This window comes from Acomys minous, assembly GCF_964271855.1.
Source record: "Acomys minous genome assembly, chromosome: 8".
NCBI classification, from domain to species: Eukaryota; Metazoa; Chordata; class Mammalia; order Rodentia; family Muridae; genus Acomys; species Acomys minous.
In genome coordinates, this window is record NC_140489.1 from 40,335,057 (window position 1) to 40,362,351 (window position 27,295).

The 27,295-nt window shown below is 46.1% G+C and overlaps 1 protein-coding gene across 3 annotated transcripts; it reads left to right on the forward strand.

Annotated features, from left to right (window-relative positions):
• The first annotated feature begins 705 nt into the window (after positions 1–705).
• On the forward strand, positions 706–26,328 carry MAX (MYC associated factor X). 3 transcript variants are annotated; one of them, XR_014781365.1, is made up of 6 exons: positions 706–1,000; positions 1,683–1,709; positions 9,955–10,062; positions 23,507–23,630; positions 24,108–24,192; positions 24,838–24,977. XR_014781365.1 is itself a non-coding variant. In XM_084793573.1 (5 exons), the coding sequence occupies exons 1-5, from the start codon at positions 965–967 to the stop codon at positions 25,023–25,025; spliced, it is 483 nt and encodes a 160-aa protein (XP_084649699.1). In that variant the 5' UTR covers positions 714–964; the 3' UTR covers positions 25,026–26,328. The 3 variants fall into 3 exon arrangements, 2 of the variants coding, with proteins under 2 accessions (XP_084649699.1, XP_084649700.1); XM_084793573.1 differs by lacking the exon at positions 24,108–24,192 and having other exon boundaries at positions 714–1,000; positions 24,838–26,328; XM_084793574.1 differs by lacking the exons at positions 1,683–1,709; positions 24,108–24,192 and having other exon boundaries at positions 720–1,000; positions 24,838–26,328.
• The last annotated feature ends 967 nt before the right edge of the window (positions 26,329–27,295 follow it).

A 27,295-nucleotide genomic window follows, 5' to 3' on the forward strand; every position in this document is an offset into this window, starting at 1 on the left:
ACTCCCTAATCTGCAAGGAGTAAGACAAACAGAAGGTAGGTTTTACTTGACCTTCGTGAGATTTTGTAAACATTCAAGCCTAAAAAGGGCGGTCCCCTCGGACAAATGAAAGCAAGATTCCTGAGACTAAGGATACCCCTGCGAGGGGAGTCCCCTTAGTTTGTCCCTGTAATGCCTCTTAACATCCCCAAAACAGATCCAGAGGGTCAGCGTGGGCATCCCGACCGCGCCCCCCTTGGTCAGCAGCAGCATGATTCCTACTATGGAGGGTCACGCCCCAGGGCGCAAGTGGAGCGCCTCAAGCATTAAACAAGACAATGTAAAAGCAGTCTAGCCAAGAAGAGACAGTGTTATTTTGGCAGCCAGTTTCTCCCCCGGAGCCTCCACCCAATCCCTCGGGCCGGGCGCCCAGAGCTCAGACTGCGGCCGGCTCCAGGAGCTCAGCTCCCTCCACGTGTCCTGTCTTCCCAGCAGCCTCTCTGCCGCCAGGGGAGGAAAATCTCCTGACAACTCGCGGTCTGTGGACTACATCTCCCGGGAGGCACCGCGCCGCCTCTCGCAGCCACCACCCGATGCGCAGGCGTCCTGTGCTCTGTCAACAAGCAAGTCTGGCGAAAACTGTGTGCGGTTCCTGATGGGATTTGTAGTTTCTTCAGTCCTTTCCGACTTGCCCATCAGACGCTCGAGGACTACAAGTCTCGTCTACCCCGGCGCGGAGAGGCCGGTCACGTGTCAGGGGGCCGACCGGGCGTGCGTGCCGCCGTTGATCCGGTGCTGCAGTGAGGTGGTTGTCGCCCGTGTTGTGTGTGTGTGAGTGTGTGTGAGTGAGTGAGTGAGGGAACGAGTGAGTGAGTGTGTGTGTGCGTGGGGGCACTCGGCTTGTTGTTGTCGGTGACTTCCCCCTTCCCTCCACCCCTCCCCTCCCCGGTCGCCGCTGCAGTGGCCGCTCCCTGGGCCGTAGGAAATGAGCGATAACGATGACATCGAGGTGGAGAGCGACGTGAGTCCCGGGGCTTCTTCCTTTCGGTTCGGGTTGTCAGACGGGGACAGCGGCCAGGGCTCTCAGCGAGGCGACAGCGGGAGGGGGCCGGGTCGCCGCCGCCTCCGTCCCCTTCCCCCTGGGTCGGGACCGCCTGCGTCGCGCTCCGGGCTCGCTCCCCTCCAGCCCTGTCGGAGAGGCCTCCTGGGACTGAAGGTGGGGAGCAGACACGCGGCCTCTGGGACCCCCACCTCCTCCCGTGGAGGAGGGTGTCGAGGCCTCCCTCTCCACTCTTCCCGGCTGGGGACCCTATTATCCGTCCGGATCCTGGGCAAGGAGACAAGCGCTCAGGTTCTGCTTCTTGGGTCCACGATTCCCCTCCTCCCGTGACCCGTTGGTACTGGGGATGAAGGAGCTGGGTGTACTCAGACTCCCAAGAGGGATCCGAGGAGAGCAGACAGCGCTCCGGACTCCCTCTGTCCAGTTCGGATCACAGAAGGAGGGGCAGTGCCTGGGACCCCCACTAGGCTGCGGTACCCGCTGGAGAGAGTGGAGGGGAGTGAGGGAGGGAGGGTTGTCAGGCTAACTCCCCACCCGCTGCTTCCTCCGCCGCCGGCATTTTCTTTCTTATTATTGAATGCAAAGTGTAAAAATAACTTCTATATTTTCTATTTTTTCTCTCTCTCTCTCTCTCTTATTCCAGGAAGAGCAACCGAGGTTTCAATCTGCGGTACGTCTCCTACTCTCCATTTCATTTTCATTTCCGTTCCATTTTGGTTCTTTTTGGAGTCAGAGAGAAAAAGAGATCGTTCTGTTACTTTTACTATTCTTGTAAACTCCTCTTAACCGCTAAGGTGAGATGGAGTCTGGTGGGGTTGGAGGTCGGGGGCGTTGCACATCCCCTGATTCTGGGTTCTCAGGTGGTAGATTCTTGTGAGTAGGTTAAGTTAGGTGGGTGAGTGACAGGAGCCCTATCTGCCGACTGTGCTGGCTGCTGTTCTGTAGTGAAGGATGCTGCCGAGGCGTGTGAGAAAGGCAAGGGAATTCCGAAGTGAATGGTAGTGTTATTTCAGAGCACACTGGTCAGGTTTTATTGAGGAGCAAGAATGCTTTAAGCAATATCGGCATAGTTGTGTGGAGCTGAGGGCATATGGAGTAATCGCCTTTAGCCAAAGTCACGTGACTGCTGCAGACCCTTACAGTATAGAAACGAGGTTTTCTCAACCGCAATAAAAATGGAAAACCCGAGGAGCCAGAAGTTAAGTCTTGAAAGTATTGCAGCTTGTCGTCTGACTTAACATTTAAGGAAAAAAAAAATATTGAGAAGTGGCGTTGTAGGAGACAGCTTTGCTGAGGGTGATGAGTGGCCCCATATCATGCTATTGGTGAAATCTTAGGCTTTTGGTGTTCATGGTTTTTTGTAGGTGTTTCTGTGGATTTGGGTTGGCACCATGATCTCGTTCTTTGAAGTCTGAGACTTAGTAAAGTATAGATTAGGGAGGGAGTAAAGAATAGACTCAGAATAAGTCCAAATCAGAGAAGAGAGACAAATGTAATAAGTGATAGTTGGAAATGCAAGAAGGATGTAGCATGAGAGCCAAAAATGCATTTGCCTGGGGGGCCCAGGCAACAAGATGATGAAGGAGTCAAGGGTAGAGGGAGGGGGTGAGGACTGGGGTCCTGAGGAGTGCACACCCCTTCTAAAAAGTCAGCAGCCACCTAGCCCTAGAGCTTGCGACAGGAGAGAAAGAGTGAGCTCAGTGTTGCCAGATCTTTCTAGGGTTTTTGTTTTTTTTCAGGACCGGGGTCAGACCCTCTACCACTGAGCCATACTCCATGGAACCTTCCTACTTTACAAGAAATGTTAAAATGCTAAAAACAGATTATTATTTTTCTGGTCTGTTCATGTGCATTTAATTTTTTACTCTGCTGGGAGTTTAACCTGTGGCCTTAAGCATGCCAGGCAAACCCTCTTGCTAGGACGCTGCAGCCTACTTAACTTATTTTTTAAAAACTGCATTCATTTCTTTTAATGTGTGCGTGGTCATGTGTATACCATGGCTCACAAGTGAAAGTCAGAGGAAGGAGTCAGTTCTTCAAACATGTGGGTCTGGGCGTTGGACTTGGGGTCCTCAGGTTTTAACTACTAAGCCATCTCTTTATTTTTTTGTTTTTGTTTTTTTTTTGTTTTTGTTTTTGTTTTTTTTTGAGACAGGGTCTTTCTGTGTAGCCTTGGCTGCCCTGGACTTGCTTTGTAGACCAGGCTAGCCTCCAAGTCATAGCGATCCGCCTGCCTCCGCCTCCCGAGTGCTGGGATTAGAGGTGTGCGCCACCACGCCCGGCACTAAGCCATCTCTTTAGCTCCAAGTTATCTGATTTCTAAATGATACGTGGAACAGCTGTTTGGGAGCTTGTAAGAATTTGAAGGATGACACGGGGCGTGGTTACCCGGGCCTGTGAACCCAGTTACTCAGGATGCAAAGGTAGGAAGATCAAACATTCAAGCCTGCTTCAGCAGATTACTGAGGCCCTGTCCCAGCATACAGAAAACAAAAGAACAAAACCAAAAACCCCCACAGAACCCAGGGTTGTGATCCAGTACGGAAGCCCAGTGCTTGCGAGGCTTTGACAGTAGGGTTGCCCTGATTTTTAGGCCAACCTGGGCTACAGAATGAGTTCCAGCCCAGACTACAGCTTGTGATCCTGGCTCAAACAAACAAGAACTCTTCTCTTTTGTCTCTCGCTTGCTGGGGAATATAGCTCGGTAGGATGCTTAGCTGTCAGGAGGCCCTGGGTTCAACCCTAGTATGGAAAAAAAAGTATGCAGGATGCCACTTTGATAACTCCAGTGTAGGAATTTAATAGTCTCAGGGAAAAAACAGTTGTATCTGTTCTTCATTAGAGCATCAACAGTTGTACAGATTGCCTGGACATTAAAAGAGCCCACTGATGGACTCCAGTGTACTTATCTCAGGGGGCTTGAAGATTGTGCTGAGAGATCCTCACTGTTTTCTTTCTTTTTTTTTTTTGGCTTTTCGAGACAGTCTCTCTGTGTAGCCTTGGCTGTCCTAGACTCGCTTTGTAGACCAGGCTGGCCTCAAACTCAAGCGATCTGCCTGCCTCTGCCTCCTGAGTGTTGTGATTAAAGGTGTGCGCCACCACGCCCAGCTAATGTTTTATTTAATGAAGTGTTGAACATACTTCTGAAAGTCAGATTTTTGTTTTGTCTTTCAGCTATCATCTCTTTTTTTTTTTTTTTTTTTTTTTTTGAGTAGTTCAGGCTGGCCTCAAACTCACAGAAATCCACCTACCTCAGCTTTCCCGGTACTGTGATTTAATGTGTTCACCACCATATGTGGGTACTGTTATTCTTAATAGTGTGGATGTGGTGGTTTTCATTTGAGCCTGTTCTACCAAAACACGAACAACAAAAAAGCAACTTTACAAGATGGGCAGGTTACAGGGCTTCATCAGTGTTAGGCTGGTTTTGAAAGATCATCCTAGAGTTAGATTTGCTTCTCAGTGAAAGATGTTTTCTTATTTTATGATTAGCAGTTATTTTTAAAGTATCCACCTGGGTGTTGTAAATTAATTTACTAAATGCTTCCATCCCCATAAAGCTGGACTTTGTCTACTTGTTTTTACCTCTTTTTGTTAAGGTGCTTAGGATTTTTTTTTCTTTCATTTAGGGACATAGACAATAAAATTTGTGTCACTGGGAGCTGAACCTTTGTTTTAATTTGATGTACTTGTTGAGATTTATCTGGCACAAGTTTATCATGATAGACAAAAAAAGCAGGTATAGACACTGCATCGAACGACAATCACAGATGGAATAGAAACATGGATTCTTCCTCCATCCCTATGAATACATCTATTTGCTTATTGAAATTTAGTGTAAATAATACTTTTTTTTTAATGTGAAAAGCTGTTAGCTAAATATGTGGACTAAAATGAAAAGCTAAAATGTGGACTCTGAACAACTAGATGTTTACGACTGCAGAAAACTTTTAAAAAGTTACTTGGACCCAAGTGTGGTAGCTCACACCTGTAATCCCAGCACTCTGGATACTGAGACAGGAGGATTGCCATTAGTTTGAGCTGAGCTACAGGGTGAGACCCTAACATATACACAAGCAAATTGTATGGATCTTAACATGAAAAGATGATCATATTTTATACAGTCTGTATGGTATTTTAAGCCTCATGAAAGGTGCAAACCCTTCAGGTCAGTATTAGGAAGGAGGCTAACAGAAAGTGAAACTGATCTGACAAATGTCGTGTACCCGGAAGCAGCCTCTCCAGGGGACAGCAAGCTGTTAGAGGAAGTGGCCCTAAACACTAGTTACTAAATTTAATAATTGCAGAATCTCACTTGTGTTTCTTTCTTTTTTTTTTAAGGGAGTAAGTTGTATTTTAAAGATACGTTTCTGAGTTATGCACGACGTTCCTTTTGGTTTATTTCTGTTTGGGAAATTTCTCTGGGAAAGAGTGAAAGTGTAAGTGAAGGGTAGGATTCTGAGCTGGTCAGTACCCCGAGGCCTGTCTCCAGGTATTGTCCTTCACGTCCGCTGAACTCACCATGGTGCAGTTACAACACTGGCTGGAGATTTAAAATAGATTTGTGCTATTCTAGACTAAACTTTAGTATTTTTAACTTCTCAGCTCTTCGTTGGAGATTGAAGGGTATTTGGGAGAAAGGGAGTTTGACCACTTTGGAGGTTGGGGTTCAGGAAACTTGGTGTCTTACCTGGGATCAGCTTCATGCCAGAAATGCTGCAAGGTGCACAGTCTTCATTTCTGCTCAGGGTTGGCTCCAGTGACGTAAGCAGCAGGTTTTCTTCCTGTGTGAGCCTGTGAAAAGGAAAGGTGGTGTTAAGTTTTTAAGAGTTGTGTTATTGCTTTATCAAGAGGCTGAGAGGATAAAAGAATTGCTGGAGGAGTCCTGTTTGATCTTTATTTGGGGGCAAGGAAAGGTTATGACGGGATTGCTATGTAGCCTACCCTCTGACCTGCAGTGATTCTCCCACGTCAGCCTCTCAAGTACAGGGCCTACAGGTGTGTCCTGTCAGGCTCCACTTCAGTGTCCTAACCAAGAAATCCTTCCTCTTCTATGGCTAGTGGGATGACATGTCAGGGTTGTCGTGTTCCCAAGTTCTTTTAGGTACCAAAAGATGGGAAAAACGTCAAAAGCAAGTGTCTATCAGCCGTAGGCTTCAAACAGAAGAGGAAATTGGAGTTACTGTCTACCTGCTAGAGACTTTAGTGAGCTTATCTCAGTTGCCTGTCGTTTCATGTTGCAATTTTTGAGATGATTTAAATGAGTACTTTTAGGTTGCTTAGAAATTGTTTTATGTACCTGATTTTTATCAATCAGAAGTAATATACTGTAGGAAAATCTGGAACCTTTGTATTTTTCAGCATTCTTAGTGTTTGTGTAATACTTGTGTTGTGTAGCTTGATAATCCTGTCTTCCTTCTAAAGTGCAGCCTTTACATTTCTGAAACTGAATATACTAAATATCCACTAAGAATGACTGAGATTCTCTCCGTGGTGAGGGTTGTCTACATTGGCATTGAGAAGACTCCCCCTTATGTGTGGAACAGGTAGATGTCGGGCAGCTGGCAGGAAATGGTGTTCTGGAGAACCTTGCACATCCTTTACAGTAAGATGTTTCTTTCTCCATGCTAAGCCTTCCAGGAAATTAGGTTGGTGACTGGTGAGGTGCTGAGAGTAAAGGTGCAGTCTGTGTGCAATAAGTCAGAAGGCAATACTCTTGAGGGAGCTCCTCAGTTCTGAGCGGGTCGCCTTAGCTTCTGTGTCCTCCTGCCAGTTCAGCGACTGAGCTTGCTTTCAACATTGAACCGCACTCAGATACACATGCTTGCTAGTGTGAGAGGTGGACAAATTATAGGTGAAGATTTTGCTTCTGTCTGCCAGCGTGGAAAAGTTTGGTGGAACTAAAACTGAGACTGAGTAAAAACCTTGGCATAGACATCAAAGCTGGAAGCTGTTTGGTGCTGTAGTTCCTGCTGAGCAGCGGTGGCCCACTCTCTGGTATCACAAGGCCCCTAGTACTTCTCTTAGTTTGGGGCATGCTGATGAAGAAGGGCTTGCTGACCAAAACTGCAATTCTTATGCTGAAGAGCAAGCAGTGTCCAGCCACTGCTCCTGAGGACACGTAGGGGAGTCATTTGGGAACCTGTGGTGTAGCCCGAGAAGACCTCTATGACCTCCTAGACCACAAGGGTACCACCAGTGCCAGTGTTTGCATGACCAGACACTCCTTGGTGTAGGCGAGAGAGTGTGCACTCATCTGAGTTGCTTTGTTTGTTCCGCTGCTGTTAATTGCTATGCCGCTTTAAAACGACAGTTCATGGGATGATCTCTAGCACCTTGTAATGAGAATTTTCACCTCTGTTTTCTTTCTCAATTCTGAAAGCTTAGTCTTTGGGTAAGAGACGATGGCTAACAAGGCAATATACTGGCCTGCCCACTGGCCCATCATGCAAGGCTAGGGGCTTTCAGCCTCATCTGCAGCTTGGAAATACTTTCCAGAGAGAACTCTCAGCCTTGTGTGAAGGTGTGTCAAGTTTTCCTATGCTCTGTAAGCACTAGAAATGTCACTTAATTCAGAGTTGCCTGAAATTAGGCATGTGAGTTCCGCATGTTTTTCACGTGTGCTTGCAAATGAGGCTTGGGGAAGGGAAAAACAAATACCTCCTTGTGGCTGTCTCTGTTTAGGCATTGCAGCTGAGGGGTAGGCATGGCAGGAGGGACTGGTCTAAGATTCCCCTGTTCTGCTGTTAAATTGGGTCTGGAACCACCACAGAAATTCCATCCACTGCTTGGAGAACAACAGTCCCCAGCCCAGGCTTTCTACCAGGCAGTGGCCTGCCGCCTCTCCTAGCTGAGCCAACTTCTAACTTGGCTGGCTCCCCAGATGAGAAGCTGAGATTTCTGCTCATGGTCTATAGCCAAGTTCACTACAGTCCTCCAACCAAAAGACTTGTTGTCCATTTCAGTCCTTTCAGTGCTCAGCAAATGGGAGGGGGTGGTGCATCTTGTGGGGATGATTTTGGTGTTGGGTTAAACTTAGCTCCTTGTTTGCAGCACAGGCCCACAGGAAACCAAGTCCAACTTAGTTCTAACTGCTTGGGATTTTCAGGGTTCTCCCAGAAAGAAAACAGACAATTAGGATTTTATTTGTATCGACAGGAGGGATTGTGGGTAACTGGGGTCACTGCTTCTGTGCACAGCTCTTACGCTGGGAGGAGAGCCAAGAGTTGGGGTGATTTAGTAGACAGGAGTATCTTGGGCTGCTGCTGAAGACTAAAGCTGAACAGTTGATTTGCAGGTAAACAGACCATCTTAGAAACCAAAGCAAACACCAGAGCATGTCACATGCTGCTCCTAGATGTCTTGCACTCCTCAGGTATTGGTTGTAGCAGCCAGTTTACCTGGGTATTGGTGGGTTTAGTTCCTTCATGCTGTTTTACACTGCTGTTAGAGGGCAACCATAGTTGCCCTCCTGTATACTACAGAGCTACCACCTCTAACCTCAGTTACCTGGGTTTCCAATCTTTTTGCAGATTCTCCATTGTATTTTCTATATAACTAGTCAAGAAAATAACTTTGCTTTACAGTGAACTGGGGTTTAAGAAGGGATAATTTTACAAGTCCTCCCAGCTTCTCCATCTCCAGGACAGTGGCTGTGATGGGAATTTGTATTGGTTAACAGAACTGTAGGCAAGTCACCTGAGAGATCAGGAGCAACCCGCAGGCCACAGGGACTCCAGGCTCTTCCTCCATAGTGAGTCACAGACTTAGAATTTGATAATAGAATTTCAAATCATTTTCTTCTCATGGCTCTTGTCTGATTTCTATCTGCCCATCTTTTCTAGTAGAAGGATTCATTGGAAGTGGCATTAAACCAAGTTTACACTTGTTGCTGCATTTTCAAAATTCTTGGCACTCTGGGCTTAATAGCCAGGTCACTTTGTAATGTATAGACAGGCTCTTTAGGCTGGCTTAGCACAGCCTGCTCTAGTCAGGGTAAAGTCTCGAGAGAGTGTCTCTGTAATTCCTGAAGTTTAGGTGTGGCGAAGCTCTTGCTGAAGTAGGTCCTTGTTTTCTGTTTAGAGGGAGATGAAGCACCTTGGCAGTGCTCCCCAGCAACCCTTCCTGATTGGTTGGCAGCCCTGCTCCTCAACAGCTGACTGTTTATAATTCTAAGCAGGAAAGGTTAAAGACTGGTTAGGGTATTTAGAAAACTGCCAAGTGGACCTGACCTCCTTCAAGTGCCTGGGGGAGTTTACGAAGAACATGTAGGTGTCAGAAGGTCTACTACCCAAAACTGCCTTTCTGGCTCAGCCTGTGTTAGAGGAAATCCAAATGCAGTCGGCACATCTGTCAGCTCTGTCATAATGACCTCAGATGCAACTGTGTTTTCCAGAGGTTTGGGGCTCTCTTGTATGACTTGATCAGAGGCTACACTAGTGACCTTTAGCAGGAGGGTGTCAGAGCAGAGCCTGTGGATGGATGGTGGGTCTCATGTGGGCAGAAGCACCCCGCTTCCCCAGATCTCATGATATAAGGTAACTGTGTCTTACGAAAGTGCCCACTGGAGCTTTCTTAGTTACATTCCAACCACAGGTTGGCAACTGCTCCATCATGTAAGTTGAGGACACTTACAGGAGAGTCATACTTTGTCCCTGTGAATAACCTTGATTTTACTTGTGCATGAGCTGGATCCATCTTGCTACTTTGGATGTTCCTGTTGCAAGCCTTGCTCACCCCCTTTCTCCTCCTTTAACAGAGCTTAATTCTGGAGACTCCTAACTGCCCTTCTCACTACAAATCTTCCAGTCCACTTGCCAGGGACAGCGCTGACTGCATACACCTCCAGGCTTTTCCATATCCACCTGCGAAAGGAGTGGCATTCCTAACATGCTCTTTCTTCTTCGTTCTCCTAGGCCGACAAACGGGCTCATCATAATGCACTGGAACGAAAACGTAGGGACCACATCAAAGACAGCTTTCACAGTTTGCGGGACTCAGTCCCATCACTCCAAGGAGAGAAGGTGAGTTTGTTGTTGGCCCACCAGTAGCTTAGAACCCATTAGGGTATCCCTTCTGTAAAGATATACAGTCAGGTGGCATGTTCTTATATTTTTTTGGTTCTTTGGAAGTTCCCCAATCTCAGTTGTTCTTGATTATCTTTAGAAAAAACATCATTTCAAATGGAGCTGTTTATGAGATAGCCCCAGGAGATTCATGGAATTGATTACATTTTCTTTGGTGGTGCTGGGCATTGAACCCAGGGCCTTGTATATGTTAGGCAAATAAATTAGTCATTCACAACATTATTATAACTATATACTGTAGTATATAACTTGGTCTGTAATTAGTTTAGGATCACTAAAGATTCCTCAGGCCAGCAGCAACTCCCTAAATGGCTGTGGGAATTTCTCTCGTGCAGTTCAACATCAGTATTTAGTGTAAATGAACGCTTGCCGGCAGTCTGTGAACCTGCCAGGCCAGCAGTGATTTCCAGACCTGACAGCTAGCTGTTCTTCCCAAGATGTATAGAGAGCCTTGTAAGCTGTAGAACAAGAGTTAAGAGAGATGAAGTAAAAAGTAATCACTCTCATCTTCCTAGCAGCTTTTAGAAACTCTCACGTTCCCTGAAGAGATAGGAGCCAGTGTTTCTAGCTTCAAAAAACAAAAGCTTTGAACAAAAGCCTATGAGGTAGGGTCACTCCTTGGAATACAGAAAGAACATTTGTTTGCATAATTAGTTCCACCCTTGACATAATTAGCAGGCTGCTTTTTGTAGTCCTTCAATAGAACACTTGTGTTTTTTGAGGGTTATTGATACAATGTTGAGGGGAGAAGAATTCAATCATGGGATGCCTACTATATAGTGTGTAGGTCCTGTGGGTGATCCCCAACATTGAGAAAATGAAAAACAACTTTTTTTTTTTTTTGAGACAAGGTCTCACATAGCCTAGGCTAGCCTGGAACTGGCTACATAGCTAAGGATATCCTTGAATTTTTCCCCAAGTGAACATCTCCCCAAGTGCTGGGATTACAGGTGTCCTCCAGCACACTTGGTCAGCTTGTTTGAAAGAGCCTCACTGTATAGCCAGACTGGCCTGAGCTTTGGATTCAGCCTCTCCTGCTTGTTGGCTTTACAGGCACGTGCTACTACATCTAGCTTAAGAAGCACTATTTACTAAAAACAATCTTTACTCTAGGTATACTGTAAGTGGCTTTATGCTTTAGTTATATGTTAAGTGTCCTGAATTTGTTTGGTTATCCAAGACCAAATTTTTCATGTTTATAGAAAGTTGGAAAGCTATGCTTTATATTTTCTATGATGTGGCCTTCTGTGTGGTTGAAGTGTGGAGTAAGTCTAAGCTTACGGGAAAACACGAATAGGCCATGTGAATACAGTATTACAAAACCAGAATCTGCTGTGGCTTAAGCCCACTTAGTATGTACTTGATTTAATGGCCTTGAACCAAGGTACTTTCCGGAATAACCACATTCCTGAGTGTAACACTGAGCACCACAGGAAATCTTTATGACTGAGAGACGCACCCTTTGTGCAAAAGATTTATGTCTTATGCACGTCTAACCTGTTGACAGTGGGTGCTTAGTTTGTATACCACAGTGCCATTTGACAGCATTTGGTGAGGTACATGGGCAAGTGTTGCCTTTACCTAAGTCTCTCATGTAATGAGAGATACTGAGGATGTGCTTCTCATAGGTGAGCTGTGAGCCCCCCACATCAAGTGAGCTTCCCGGAGGTAAGTCTGAGAATGTGCACTTGCAACAAACAGTCAGGTGATTCTGAGGACTTAAGTTTGAAAACACTGGAAAGAGTAGATCACAAGCCACAGCTGTACCTCTTCCTTATTTGGAGTCTCTTACCTTGCTTTTACATTCTTCCTTAAGTCCTTATAGTTTCATCATACTAAATCCTGTTGCCTCCTTTTTTTAGAGAAGGTGAAGGTTTCAACTTAGTGTGATACAAATGGAATAAAGAGTTCTTCACTTGTGGCCCTTTCACTTACTTCATTCAGCAAATACTTGCTGAGGGTCTGTGTAGCCCAGCCACTATTCTTAGCAAGAAGAAGGAGGTCTTTTATTCTAGCAAGGAAGTGGTAGAAATTAAGTAATCACTAAAAATATGAATATGCCTAGGCATAGTGCTGGTGAAGCTAATCACAGCACATGGAAGGTCAGGGGCACGTGGATCTTTTTAAGTTTGAGCCAGTTTGAACTGCATATCAAGTTCCTGGCTAGCCAGGGCTATCTATGTGTGTGGGCTATGGAGGAAATGAAGGTGGAAAGAATGGTGGAACTTATATTGGGACAGACAGATCTTATTGGCAAGATGGCCTTTGGCAGATTTTGTGGGAGTGAAAAAGTATCAGTCTGTCTGTCTGACACTGAGCTGGTGCTGAGCATTCCAGGCAGGAGAAAAGTGAGTGTAACAGCAGCCATGAGCCAGGACCTGAGGAGTGTTCAGGGGCAGTTGAGGAGACTTGGACAGGCCAGAGCAGCTAAGGAACGGGTGAGGGGATGATACCAGGCCCTCTGTTGTAACTTGCTGTGTTTACATGTTTGTTGAGATGGCATTTCTTCTATCTCTGGCTGTCCTGGAACTCACTGCATAATTAAGGCTGACCTTGAAGTCATCACCTGCCTCCACCTCATCAGTACTAGGATTTGGCTTAGTCTTTTTATAATTTAGTCAAAGGAAGAGAATCCCATCTGTTAGGCCTAATCTGCCAGTTTGCGAGCCGCCATTCTTATTTCAGAGGCCATCCTGTCCTGCTTGCGCTTAGCTTTGGCTGCGCCCAGCCTCTTCCCATACAAAGGAGGGCTGCTCATTGTTCTTCCATCTGCTACAGTTCCACAGGTGCACCGAGGCTTAACTTCCGGAACCCTTTGGCCTCTCAGACTGACTTCTCACTAAATGTTGCAATTTTCTTCTTAAAATGTGGTATTGGAACCAAAGGAAATTGACTCATTCTTGATTTGAATTGCAATGGTTAAGGTTGTGACATGTAAGTGGTCATGAAATGAGTGTTCCGTGTGAGTTTTGGAGAGCTTAGCTCAGATTGTGGAAGAAAAGCCTTTGACGCCAACATCCTTGTGTTCAGGTGACTCTGTAGTTAACATTGGGATTATGTGACATGTGTCCAAGCCTTTCTAAACATTTTTGCTTATTTCTTAGTTTTGGTTTCTTGAGATGAAGTTTCATTCTGTGGCTCTCAAACTGCCTTGAATTCATAGTGCTCTTTCTGCTTCAGGCTTCCAGATGTTGAAACTTCAGCTGAAGCCTCTTTCATTTTTGTTCATGTATGTGTGTATGGATTTTCAAGTTTCTTTGTTTTTTGGAGGGCATGGTACAGGATCTCACTATGTAGTCCTTGCTGTCATGAAACTCACCATATAAACCAGGCTGGCTTCAAACTCAAGAGAAATCTGCCTGCCTGTCTCCTAAGTGCTGGGACTAAAGGTGTGTGCCGCCAAGCCTGGCTTTATGTATGTCTTTAAATATACAAAGTAATGAGTTTCATCATGGGCATTATACACATATATAACATTTTACTTTGTTCCTATTTATTTTTGAGACCGGGTCTCACACAGTGAGACACAGTGTATCCTGGCTGTCCTGGAACTCACTATATATACCAGTCAGTCTGGCCTCGAACTGACTGAGATCCCCCTACCTCTGCTTTTTTTTTTTTTTTAAAACATATGTAAAGAAAAATTAACATTTATTTGGATCCTAACCAAGGTACTTGGGGAGAGAAAATGGTCTTTTTAAAATTTATTGTGGAATTTTTGCTGTATATAGCATAATCAGAACTCAGAATTCTGCTTCAGCCCCTCAATTATTGAGGCAACAGGCCTGTGCTACTGTGTCTCAGAGGGGAAACATTTCACTCTTCCGTTTGTTTGTTTGTTTGTTGGTTGGTTGTTTTGAGGCAGGGTCTTATAATGTAGCTGAGACTTGCAACCCCTTAGGTAGTCTTGGTTGATACAGGATTTATAGTGATCTTCTGCCTCAGCCTCCTATGTGTGGGAATGACATGAGTGTATCACCATGTCTGGCAAGAAAGAAAACTTTAAATGTAAGACACAAATTCAATTTATTCCTTGTTTCTTGTATTTGTATGATAAAATAAACATCATAAAGAATGCCTTTATTCCTAACTCTTGTAACCTTGAAGAAGGATAACTGAGTTCAGGGAGCTACTCTTTCAGGGACCTGGGTTCAATTCTCATCATCCATATTGGTGGGTCACAAAATCCTACAACTACAGTTTCAAGGGGATCTCTCTCTCTCTCTCTCTCTCTCTCTCTCTCTCTCTCTCTCTCTCTCTCTCTCTCTCTCTCTCTCACACACACACACACACACACACACACACACACACACACACACGACTGAATGATTTTCTTTTTAAATAAATAAGGAAAGAAAAGGCCAGTAATCTGGGAGTGGTATTGAATACCTGTAATCCCAGTACTTAGGAGGTGAAGGCAGTAGGACCAGAAGTTCAGGGTCATTGTCAGCTCCATGGTGAGTTAGGCTAGCCTCAAGCACAGCCTGTTGTTGCCCTTGCTGTTGTCAAGGATGAGGTAGGTGCCTGCTTAAGGTCATGACCCAGTGTGTACCAGAACAAGGAATAGATCTGAGACCCCTGAGTTCCATCTTCTGGCAGTACTGGAGGATAAGCAGTCTGAGGGTGTTTTAATGATATCAAGCCTGGTACAGCGGCACAGGGGTACATCATTCACAGGCAGATGCAGGAAGGTTGCCTGAGGTCTGAAGTCTGCCTAGAGTACCAAACAAAATCTCCACTACTCGGTGCTAGCAATCTTGGTTAAATGCAAAAGGGCTCATAAAAAGAAAAAAAAAGCATGTAAGTAAAGAGGGTGACATGTTGGGAAGAAGAGGGGTTCAGTGGAAGGGGTGGGGAACATAATGTGGAAAATACGCTCAAAGTTCATTATATGTATGTGTGAGATTGTGAAAGAATAAAGCAACAAATAAAGTTAGTCTTGCTTAAGTACTTAAATCTTGTCATCTCTTGGGAGTTTTCTTGAGGTAGACTTGTTATCTCAGCAGTGTGTCATAAAGGAGTTGCTATGAAAATGCTCCTCTAAAGTGGTTTATTCAGGTTACACCAAAGTGCAGAGCTGAATTTACACCTCTCTGCATGGCCCCAGAAAGTGGATGGATGGTTCCTGTCCGTGATGATTTATTTAGATTTGTCATCAGTCCCTGGGTTGGGGAGTGCACCTTCATACTCTGTTGTTTTAACTGGGTTTCTTTTTGGGCAGTGGTGGGGGGTTGTTTTGTTTTCTCTTATAGTTTTTCAGTTGAAGGTGGAGCTAACTAGGAAAAATGGAAAGATAGTGCTTTTCTTGAATAGAAGTTGCTGTAATCATCTTTAGGTGGACTCTAGGATGTGTTTCTCAATGGTTCCTGGGTGCTGAGTTCACTGATGATTTGTTAGTTGGGGGCAAGACCTTGGAGACAGCCCATTGCCTTTATGTGGGAATAAACTTCCTCCTCTAGCCCATGAATTGACTCTAGTACCAGTTCAGAATGTTTACAGCCGGGCATTTCTGCATATCATGGTCAACAGTTGGAATAGAAGGTTGCTTTCGCCATTGCCATTTGCAGCGGGGTAGCAATCATAGGAATTTTTCACATCTTATAGTTGTTTCTTAAATGCCTGCTTATTGTCTGTAGTTTTCTCTCAGGCATTTGTGCTGTGGATTTCTTCCTGATAGAGATGCATGGAAAGAGTACTACCGTACATACAGCATTTGAGCGCAGGATTTTGCTAGGCATGGCGCTACATGCTGTAATCAAAGTGATTGGGGTGAAAGCAAGAGAATCAGGAGATCCCAGGTCACCCGTGGCTACATGCAAGTGTGAGGTCACTCAGCTACGTGAGAACCTGTCTCAACAAGCAAACCAGAACCTTAGGGATGTTCCTCCAGAAGTATCACCTTTGGTCACAGAATTAAGTCTAGGAAGATGGCTCCCATCTGATTTTGCAAGGTAAGCAGAGTTAGGTCTGGTAAGTACTAAGACAGAGGAGAGCCTATGGAGCCCTTAGCTCAGAATTTCTTGACTTTGATGTGAGAGTACAGGGATCCAGCACATGACAGGTTCTCCACCTGTGGTTGTGGCAAGAGGCAAGAAAACAGTGGCTTACACAGCCCCTAGAATAACAGCTCCCGACTCTCTTGTGTGTACCGGTGCAATTGAGACCCTGTGAGTGCTATGGAAGTGTAGAGACCAGATAGGTAGCCTCTACTCTTGAGGTCTTTGCCCTCATGCAGGGAAAGAGGCTAACATCTAACAACATTTAAAAAGATAGAGCTAATCTCTGTTTCACTTCAGGTAAAGTCTGGTTTCCTTAATGAGGCAGGTGTGTTTTAAGACATAGCTTTGTTAAGGCAAAGAATATAATGGTTCTTGGCATATATTCAAATCCCAATGTCATCTTACCAGTATTTGTGTTTGCCTGATGTTCTCTCCCTCTCCCTCCCTCCCTCCCTCCCTCCCTCCCTCCCTCCCTCCCTTCCTCCCTCCCTCCCTCTCTCTCTCTCTCTCTCTCTCTCTCTCTCTCTCTCTCTCTTTCTCTTACACACACACACACACACCAAGGCAGGGAACCTGTCTCTCAGGCTTAATGGAGGAACTCTGCGTCTGTGCTGCTTATAGTATCTGGGAAATGCCTCTTTCCTGTGGATGGTGTTGGCGGGTTGTCTTTGAAATGGAATATAAACCATAGCCCTGTCCATTTCACCTCATTCATTACTCACTAGCCAAACTCCAATTTGTGCAAGTATCAGCTTCTGTGTACACTGTTTCTGTGTCTTACCTACAAGGTCTTCTCATGGACCAGGCTGGTAAGGACTCAGCATTGCTTGCTGCTTTTCTCGTAAGAACCATCCTATCATGAAAGATTGTGTCTCCTTCCTCTTGTTTGTCTAAAATGCCATTGTCAACCTCTCTCAGGCTCTCAAGGTCACTCTGGCCTCAGGACCCAGATAATGTCTGACCCTAGAGCTGTGTCCAAGCATTTCCCCTGCCTGCATTCTGGTGCTGCCAGTCACCACCTCCTGTCTTCTCTCTCAAATGCTTCTCTTGCCCTTAAGTCACGCATGTTCCTGATTCCATGGCTCCATAGGCTCTCCTCTGTCTGTACTTACCAGACCTAACTCTGCTTACCTTGCAAAATCAGATGGGAGCCATCTTCCTAGACTTAATTCTGTGACCAAAGGTGATACTACTGGAGGAACATCCCAAAGTCCTTGCAGAGCCCAGGGTGGGGCTTTCCCTTCAGAGCGCCAGGAGAGGTACTTGCAGTCTTTGTTTCTTCAGATTATTAAGTATTTATATATATTATATTTCCTATATTTGTAGTCACTGCAATTTGGACTGAACACCTTCAAGTATTCATTAGCCATATGGCTAGTGTGGGATTGTACTGGATTATGTAGTAAACTCTATACTCCCTGTGTTACCCTCCAGTTAATTGTGACTAAAAATGGTTGCCACCTTAAAGTGATATCAGACTGTCTTCTTTTTTCCCACCAAAAGCTATTATTTTAATTTTCAACCCAGAGGCTGCAGATGCAGATCTGTTGGTGGAGGGCTTGCCTAGCATGCCTGAAGCCCTGGGTTACATCCCAGCATTGTATAACCAGCTGTGGTGGTGCACATCTGTAATCCCAGCATTTGGGAGGTGACGTTGAAGGTCAGCCTCAATTACTTAATGGATTTGTGCCTATCCTAGTCTGCATGAGAACTCCCCCACCCCACCCCACCCCTAATGCATACAACTGATAACGTTTAAGAAGCAAGGGCACCTATTGCACTGTCTATCTCTGGGCACACTGGCCATGGGTAAAGTGTGAATCGCTAGTTGTGTTTACAGATCTCATCTTCCCCCAAATGATACATCATTCATATTTAGTCATTGGGATGCTTCTGTTGGCCAATTGGGGTTTTGTACACTTCTTACATTTTATAACTAGAGTGATGAACAGCATGAAGTGTGTGGCCATTCTGTATTCAGAATCCCTCTCAGGAGTTGGATGAAGGGTACTACCACTGGCTTTGCTGTGTGTTGCCAAGATACTTCCACGAGGACTGTTTCCATCTCATTCTCTCTTTGTAAACTTTGGCGTCTTTCCATGGAGTTTGACTGTCTCAATTTCACCATCACTGGGCCTTAGAGCATAACTAACTTTGTAGGCAAAAAACTAGTAATTGGCTTTAAAACTTTTGTTTGGTAAATGCTTTTCCACATGTTATTCACTAGATCCATTTCCTCTTCAAGGAGCTATGTGTTGTGTCTACTCTTTTGAACAAAGTTTGATGAGGAAGTGCCACACCTTCTACCAGGGTCCCAGCATCGCAATTGAGCCCATAAGGTTTTAAAATAAGTTTTGACCCTTAAGCCAAGGTCTTGTAGGCTCTGTCATTGGTGTTCTGCCTAATGGTCAGCCAAGGGCCTGCAAACACAAAGCTTTTAAGGAACTTTAGCCTCTCACCTCTTGCTGCGACTGATGGGTTCCATTTCGGAGTGAATTAGTTTTAGAGGAGATCTACATTTGTTGTACAAATTTGCTAATTTTCATTTCCAGAAAGTGGCTTATTCAACGGAAATGTTCACCAGATTTGCCTGCCTCCTCCCCCACCACTTAAGGTTCTTCACGACAGGGTCTTTGTAAAACGGTCTGGCCTTGAACTCACCATTCTCCTTCCTCAGCCTCCCAAATACTGGCATTATAGCAGATGTAATGGCCCACAATGCCTAGCGAGCATCTGGCTGGAGAACAGGGACTAGTGGAGCTGCTGGCTTTAGGTCCTCAGGGAAGGGCAGAGATGCTCCTCATGTTAGTGAGCTGAGGCTCCTGTGGTCTCTCTCCCTTGTCTCTCACACCCTGTTGTCTAACCAGTTTGGCTTTCTTTATAAAAATACTACGTGTGGTAAGACTGAGAACTAAATCTGGAGCTTTTGCTTTCTCTGTGTCAGGGGTAGCTGGTGGGGTCAGAAGAGGGCAGCTTTTGGGAGTCAGTTCTCTTCTTCCACTGAGTTCTAACCACTGCCATCTCACTGGCTCTGTGACTTAATAACCCTGACATGGCTGTGTTGATGAGCCTCAGGGAGCATACAAACCCGTGAGAGTCTAATTAGAATCAGCTTCTTTAAAGGGTTTGAGTCCTTTTTTGAAATATGAAACTTTTGCCAGACACATGGGTAGGTTGCCCCTGTTTTCTGTTTTCAGAAAAAGGGTTGTACCGCAGGAAATGACATCCCTTCCCTTCAGGCCACCTGTTGCCAGACCTGGAAAGCTCCTCATTGTACCTTGTGGGTTTTCCTCCTTTTCTAGGTTTCCAGGAGGCAGTGAAGCCATAAGCACTGTGGCTCCGGCCCTCCTCCTCTGCTAGGAGCCTCTTTAGGTCTCATCTGTGGAAAGCAGTGTTTTTTTGATGCCACTGTTATTATAAGCCAGCTGTTTGCTTGTTTGATTTTGTTTCTCACTTCTTACATTTTAACAAAAAAGACCAGTCTTCCGCCATTGCTTTTCAGCCTGGGCCTAGGCCTGTGCATGGAGCTGCTTGCTCACCATCCGCCTTGACTCTACTTTAAGGAAACCATCTTCACTGGGGTTTTCATTGCCATCTTTGCAGGCAGATCAGTGATTCTCCCCAAGTCCTGTTCCTCATCTTTGGTTTTTCTTGCCGTGATAACTCTGTCTCTGCAGTTCTGTTCCTAAAATAGAAGTATATTTGACACTTGGTTTCAATTTCTGACTATTACCTACAAGTTCACCAGCACTGAGTAGGTTACAATCTGTTTGTGCATCAGGTTCCTCACACAGAAGGTTGTGTGGGGTGCCTGGCCCCCAGTATTCCGTGTGAGCTGTTTCTGTTGCACTGGTTATTCTTACTCCTGTGTTTAAGCATGGGCTTTCAACAAGAACTAGCAAGGCTGCCCAGCATCTGCCTGCAGCTGGCTCTCTATGCTGCTGTGTATATATAGCATAGCACTGCCTCTTTAGTTCCTACAGCCACAATCTGTCCTGGCCCACAGCACTGTCCAACCTATTCAGAAGAGCCTAGCCTACTCAGAAGGCAGAATTAGTGCTTTCTAAATATTAAAAACTAAATAGGGCAAAAAATCATCTGGGTCCTTACTAAGACATGGTTGATCTGTGCGCATGTTGACTTACCAGGCTCTGTGTAGTCACAGGACGCACGTGAACATTCACTTGACTGTGCTGACCCTGCTCCTTTTCAGAAAACAGAAACCGAAAGCCTAGACCCATTCCATAGTCCATGCCATAAATCCCAGGACCTTTATGTTTATTGTTCAAGTACTCTGAACTCATAAAGGCTGGGAGGGTTGTGGCTGCTCATGTAGTCTTGTGGTTTAAAAAGACGAAAGGCATTGATTGCAGATGAACCTTGCATTTTCTGACTTTAGCTTTCTGTTTTTCTCCCCTGGAGTGGATGTAAGTTTAATATTTTGTAGCATCCTATATCTTGTGTTTTTTAACTTTTTAGACTTTTTGAGTGTCTTGGAGAGAACAAAATAAAGTGAACTGGACCGTTTTTCTAGGTTTGTTGATTGGCCAGGGGCAGCCTACCCACGTGACCAAGGGCACGTCTGCTTTTAGTAGGAGTTAGAGGAAGGGCTATGTTGTGTTTAGCATTAGGAATGCCTTGAACACTGGATTTAAAACAGGCCAGCCAGGTGGTTGCAGTGGTGTATGCCTTTGATCCCAGCATTCAGGATGCAGGTGGATCTCAGAGTTGGAGGCCAGCCTGCTCTACAGAGTGAGTTCCAGGACAGCCAGGGCTACACAGTAAGACCCTATCTCCTTTTTTAAAAGTTAGAAGCAAACAAAACCAGGCCAATGTTCTTTGGGGACCTCTCGTTCCCAAAGCACTGTTTTGAGTCTTTATAATTCGTCCTCACTGAAAAGTGTTCTGAAGTGCTGTCGCCTGGAGCCCCGTGTTCGCTTCTCTGGCCTATGCTGACCACTCGCTTTTCACCTTCTGGTTCTGCTTTCCAGGTTTCGGTTGTAAGTATCTGAAAGAGAAACTGGGGGTGCACTGAAGTCGCTTTGCTGCTCAGCGGGAGTCGGCACCGGCCACATGCAGGCACTCTCAGTTTCAGATTCTACCTTTCTCCTCTTGTCCTAGATGGACGCACGCCTTAAGAACTAAGGCTACCTTCTGAGAACTGTTAGAAAAACAGCTTTAAAATAGGCAAATTTAAAAAGAGAATGTACACACTTATTTTTAATCCCAGCACTTAGAAGACCACAGTTTCAAAGCAGATCCAGACTCAGTGAACAGACCGAGGTGTATCTATGTGCAAGGACTTAGAGAGGGTGGAGGGTTTCGAGTTGGTGAGGAGCAGCCGTGGGCAGGAATGTCTAGGTACAAAGAGGTACTATAACTCTGTCTTCTGCATCCCTACCCTGCCGCCTGTCATTCTCGGCCAAGCAGCTTCAGGTACCTTTCTGTCAAAGGGGCAAGGTAATTTAATTGGTCCTTACTAGTGATGTGCTCCCCGCACCCATTGTGCCAGCGATGCCCTCAGAAGGCTCTTTGAAGAGTGAGAGCCTCTGAGGTATCTGTCCACTGCTGGGTCACCTCATTCCTCTTACACAGGGTGACTACTCGGCTAAAGGCACACACCCAGCTTAACCCCCACCTCATGCCCTTGTGCTACTCAGTTAGGTCACTGTGTCATAGTGTGCAGCACTAAGGCCAGTGTCTACCACACAGTGGGTTGTCACTCTAGCCAGAAGCTGCATCTTCAGTGACATTAGTAATCTCCTAGTCTTCACACTTGTCAGCACTGCCTGTGGCGTGTCTGCATATAGACGTACTTATCTTCTCCACTAGACAATAAGCTTATGGGCAAAGAAGCTGTGGCCAATACATTTTGTTTCCCCACAGTGACTACCTTGCACATAACTCTTACCAGATAAAAACGGTTGATTGAATATGAATGCTTTCCTCTTGAGCAGATCACCATGAGGTACTATAAAAGGAAAGCCTGGAAATTCTAGTGTTCTCAAGGACTGGTAAAAGTTCAGGCCTTGCACACTTCACCTTGCCTACCCTAAGGTCTGTAATTGGTCATTAGGATTTTTTAAAAAATAGGAGTAAACAGATTTGCTAGCTTGCTAGCTTGAGTCCTGGTGTGTTTGCTGCCTTCCCCTCACTGTTTTCTGGTGGTTCAGAGCACTGGGGTATAATAACAGAATTGTCAAACACTGCCCTTTGAGTACAAAGCCTTTGTAATGAATGCCACCAGACTTCAGGGCTACTATGCTGCCCTGCCCAGAGCTTACACCTGACCAATTTACATGTTGGATCTGTGGCCTGGCTTTAACACTGGCCATATAGGCAGCCTGGTGGGAATCTTCCAAACAAGTTTGACTCTAGGGGCTCAGTAAACAGTAACCTGCTACCCATTTTGTTTACTTACTTATTAACTTGTTCCCCTGATGAGCCAGGCCCAGACTGCCTACTATAATTGTAGAGGTGTGGCTGTTTCCTGGGATGGCTCAACTACATGTTTTTCCTGTCTTGAATTTAAGTACCTACAGCTTTCATGATTGTCTCTTTAGACAATGGTGATGCAGCAGGACCATTGTATAGTTAAGCTCATTTCCCATTAGTCTGAGGGTTTGGTGAAGTCCTAAGACCTTGATGGGGGAAAATGTACCCACTTTGATGCCAAGCCACGTCTACCCCAGCCCTTGCTCTTGTCATTCTGAACCCACTGCCTGTGGCCAGGCCCTAACAGAGTGTATGTGGCCTGAGCTTTCATTGTGTTTTGGCGTCTCCAGATGTAGTTAAGCTGTGTCTAGCATGCACAAAGCCCGTAGCACCACATGAAACTAGAATAGTTCTCCCAGCACTCAGGAAGTAAACGTAGAAGTGGCATACTCAGCCACAAGTGAGCTCAAGGCCAGCCTGTCTCAGGCACAGGCAAGCTGAAGACTTTAAAGCAAGCTAGAGAGCCAGAGGGTTGAGAGTGTTGCCTCTGGCTGTAATCCCAACAGATGGGAGGCCTGCCTGGCCTTAAAACCATGGGGAAAAGATCCAGAGAGGCTGAGAGAAGTACAAGTTCAGGAGTCAGACGGACTCTTAAGCCTAGGCCATGCATGATCTAGCTAGTGGTTTTAAATAAACCAGCATGGCTCTGAGTCCTGGGTTCCTGGTAGAGCCCCTAAGACTGTGTAGGCAAGTTCTGTGAATCACTTGGCCTTTGGGATAAAGGCCGTAACTCGCCATTACTCTTCCTCAGCCTTTTCCATCTTGCCCATTCTCCTGTTTCCAGCCTTTCTTTCCCTCATGCTGTTGCCAAAGAAAGACATGGTTCTCCTGCTGTGCAGACTTGGTCTTTATTTTGTCACTTTTTTCCCCCCCTCATATTGCAACAGGCATCCCGGGCCCAAATCCTAGACAAAGCAACAGAGTATATCCAGTATATGCGAAGGAAAAACCATACGCACCAGCAAGACATTGATGACCTCAAGCGGCAGAATGCTCTTCTGGAGCAACAAGGTGAGCAACCAAGCTCATGGGGCAACTAGCCCTGCTGTGCCCGGCCAGGCTGGGGCTTTCATACCTGGGCCTTCGGTCAGAGCCAGAGGACCATGCTTCAGATGCGTCCTCAGCCCTGCTCCATGGGCCTTCGAAGTTGAGTATTAGAGCCATCCTGAGGAAGGACCAGACACTCCAGTGAGGAGATGGAGGAGCTAGGGAATTGAACATCCAAAGGCTTGTATCTTTTCTGGCCTGATCTCTCCCTTCCTTGGGCCTCAGGTGCTCTGCCTGCAGTAAGGGTCACACCTTGTATCAGGTAGCTGAACAGAGCTTTGAGATCCCTGGAGTAGAATGTGCCATGTAAGTACCAGAGTCTCCAGGAGTTCAGGGACAGTGAGCCCTCCCTATTGTCGATAGTAGTCCAATCAGGGCAGCCTATGGGCCAGGCCCCTGCTGTTCTTCAATGCTCACACCCGCCTTTTCCTATAACCACAGGGGAAAGCGAGAGCTGATCAAGTTCTTTGTTCCTGGGGAATTCACTTCTCTTCCTCCCTCATGGAAGATGCAAGTAAAAGGAAATGCAAGTACCCACCTGGGTTAGAACATCTCACATAAAATAAATAACATGAAGGGTTGATCCTCCAGGCTCAAGCTGAGCTGAACCAAGGGATGGGCAGTGGGTGGCGGCAGCGGGTTGGATAATGGGCCAAGCAGCCTGCATGTAGGGGTGTCTGTTGAAAGGCCCAGGTATTTTGTGTGTATTGGTGACTTGCTTCCAAGTGTCCAGCTTGTCATTCCGCGTAGCCTTTGTTTATGAGAGCCAAGCCAAAAGCTTTCTTTGACCCAATATATTTTGTCGTCCTTTCCTGCTATCATTGGGCCTTCACACCTTCACGGAGCCTAGCATTGCCAGGCTAGCTTTCTTCTCTGTCGTTGCGTTGCTCAATCCAACAGGGAACTCTTGCTCTGGTCTCTATGCTGGGTCCATGGCAGGACGGTGTCTCATCACAAGCCTTCTCTTCAGGGTGGTGTGGCAGTTGTTGGAAAAGGGGGAATGGAAATGTACAGGTGGAACAGCCACCAGAAGGGAATGACTTCTGAGCCACCCTGTGCCTTGGGGGCCAGCAAGCAAACCCTTAGGAAGAACAGGCTGGACCCTGAATCTGACACTTGGTCGCTTCGGATCTCCAGAAGGTGGTAACATGCTCCCTTGGTTGCCTTTTAGTCCGTGCACTGGAGAAGGCAAGGTCAAGTGCCCAACTGCAGACCAACTACCCCTCCTCAGACAACAGCCTCTACACCAACGCCAAGGGCGGCACCATCTCTGCCTTCGATGGGGGTTCAGACTCCAGCTCAGAATCCGAGCCTGAAGAGCCCCAGAACAGGAAGAAACTCCGGATGGAGGCCAGCTAAGCCATGCGGGGCAGGCAGGCCAGCAATAAAAACTGTCGTCTCCATCGTCTCATCCTCCTTTCAGTTCATCGTTAGAACCCTCAAAACCATTGAAAAGACTCTTTATTTTCCTTTTCCTTTTATTAATTGTTATTTTTGCATAGAAGCTCTTGGACAACAGCTCTCATCCCCTTCCCTGTGTCCACTATTTTTAAATGTATTCCCTTCAGGGGTTCCTGTCCCCACCAGAAATTTTAAACCAAAACACCCTAACTTGGCAGCTCTTTCTGTGGAGGACAGACGGCCGGCCAGACCTCTGAGTACATGGTGTCCTGCCCACCCCACCAGCTCCTCCAGCCCTCAGAGCATGTGCCTGGAGAATGCCTGCCCTGCTAGGCTCTCCTCCCAGTCCCCTGTCACCTGTGTTTGGTGGACTTTGTGAATCTCTGAACTGCTGTGCTTTGACAAGATGACCTGATTGGAGTAATCAGAAGTGACCCCCTCTCCTTTGTAAGGATTATTTTCTTGGAAAAGCTATCGCTTCTGTTGAAAGACCATATTCTTGAAGAAGTATGTGGTATAAAAGGAAAGCGGGGACAGATTTTCAGGATCCTTGGCATGTTTCACTCTTCAGTTGTTTAAGCCTGCAGAGCCAGCCTTACAGAAGGCCACGTGACACTGGTATGTATAGGAGATGGCAGCAGTGAACCGACCTCCCCGGAGTGGTCGGGGTGGCTATTTGTGGGTGGGGCAGGGGGGGAGTTTTAGGTGGGGTAGAGGTTTTGTATTAAGGGCCAGTGATGATGTTTTGATATTTATTTCCTGCTACTGAAATTTGAATCTGAATGAAATGCCCCTATTTCTGATGATGTCGATATTGTAAAGCGACAGATTCATAAAGTAATGATCAAATCTTCATTTCTTTCTGTGTGTATTTCTAAAAAATAGAGCCAACTATTTTTATGTAAATACCAAGAGCGACTTACCTGGTACTAAACCCACAGCCCAGTACATCCTCCCCGCCCTCCTTCTTTTCCTCCTGTCCCAGAACTTGTCGCCACTGTGTGATCCAGCCCTGGCTCTGGCTGTGGTCAACAGATCCCAGTGAAGGGTTTCCTGCCTTTAGGCTTCACTTCTTTGTCTTTTTCCTACTCTGTTGCCAGCATTTGCTGATTTCTAGTGTATACTCTGTAGTCTCAGTCGGTGTTTGATTCCATTCCATGGAAATAAAAAGTATGTTGTACATACTGCCCGAGAATTGTCTTGCAAGTTGAGGCTTCCACCTTTACTATAAGAATATAAATAAAAACTTATTTTATCCTTGTTGGTAGTGGTGTCTTCTTGCCCCTGCAATGGCCAAGATAGTTGAGGGAAGAGCCTTCTGGAAGCTACTGGGTCCCTGTGGAAGCTTGAAAGAAGCAGAGATGTCTCACTGGAGCCTGCAGAGCCAGGAGCAGCTGTAGCCAGACCTGTTTCTCCTGTGTCTCGCAGCCTGAGAGGCAAATAATAGGAAACGACTTTCAGGCTTCAATGGGAAATCTGTGCAACAGCTCCTGCCACTAAACAGATGCTCTTTGGAGGAACTGATGGCTCAGAGCTGTGGCTCTGAGTCTCCTGGTGATGAGTATCCTGTGTAAGAGGTAGCTGGCTGGTATTGGCCGGGGTTTTTCAGTTTCTAGAGAGTTCTTCCAGTTACAAAGAGGAAGCAAGAGCTGCCAAAGACTGGAAGTCAAAAAGACGATAACAGCATCAAGTTGACTACTGTCAACCCAACTCCAACCTGAACTGCTTGACCGATGAAAGAAAAGAATTTCCAGCCAGAAAGCATCGCCATTTTGTTTTCCAGTCTGGTTGACAGGAAGTACTGCTTTCATAGACCAAGGGATGAGGCGAGGTCAGGTAAGTCCTTGGCTTTGGAATGGCAGAGAATGTCGGGGGCTCATCTCCTCAGATGGCAGTCTATAGTGTCTGGCTAAGGGATAGGTGGATAGGTCATATTTGTGGAGGATGCAGCATCCTACCTCAAAAGCTGTGATGTACAAAGGAAAGCAAAGCTGTTGGGGAAGCAGAGTCCCTGGAGGCTCTCCTTCCCTAGGCAGAGGGGAGAGATACAACAAGACCTGGGCAGAAGCAGCCTGGTGGGTCAGCGCACCGCCGCCTCAGTCACCAGGGCACTACATGCTTGGTCAGGATGTATGTTAGGAATGATCAGCCAATGAAGCCAGGTTGGTGAGGTGGCGAGTGTAGAAAGTTAGGTTCCCTGCAGGCAGGGAGCAAACCAGAAGAGGCAG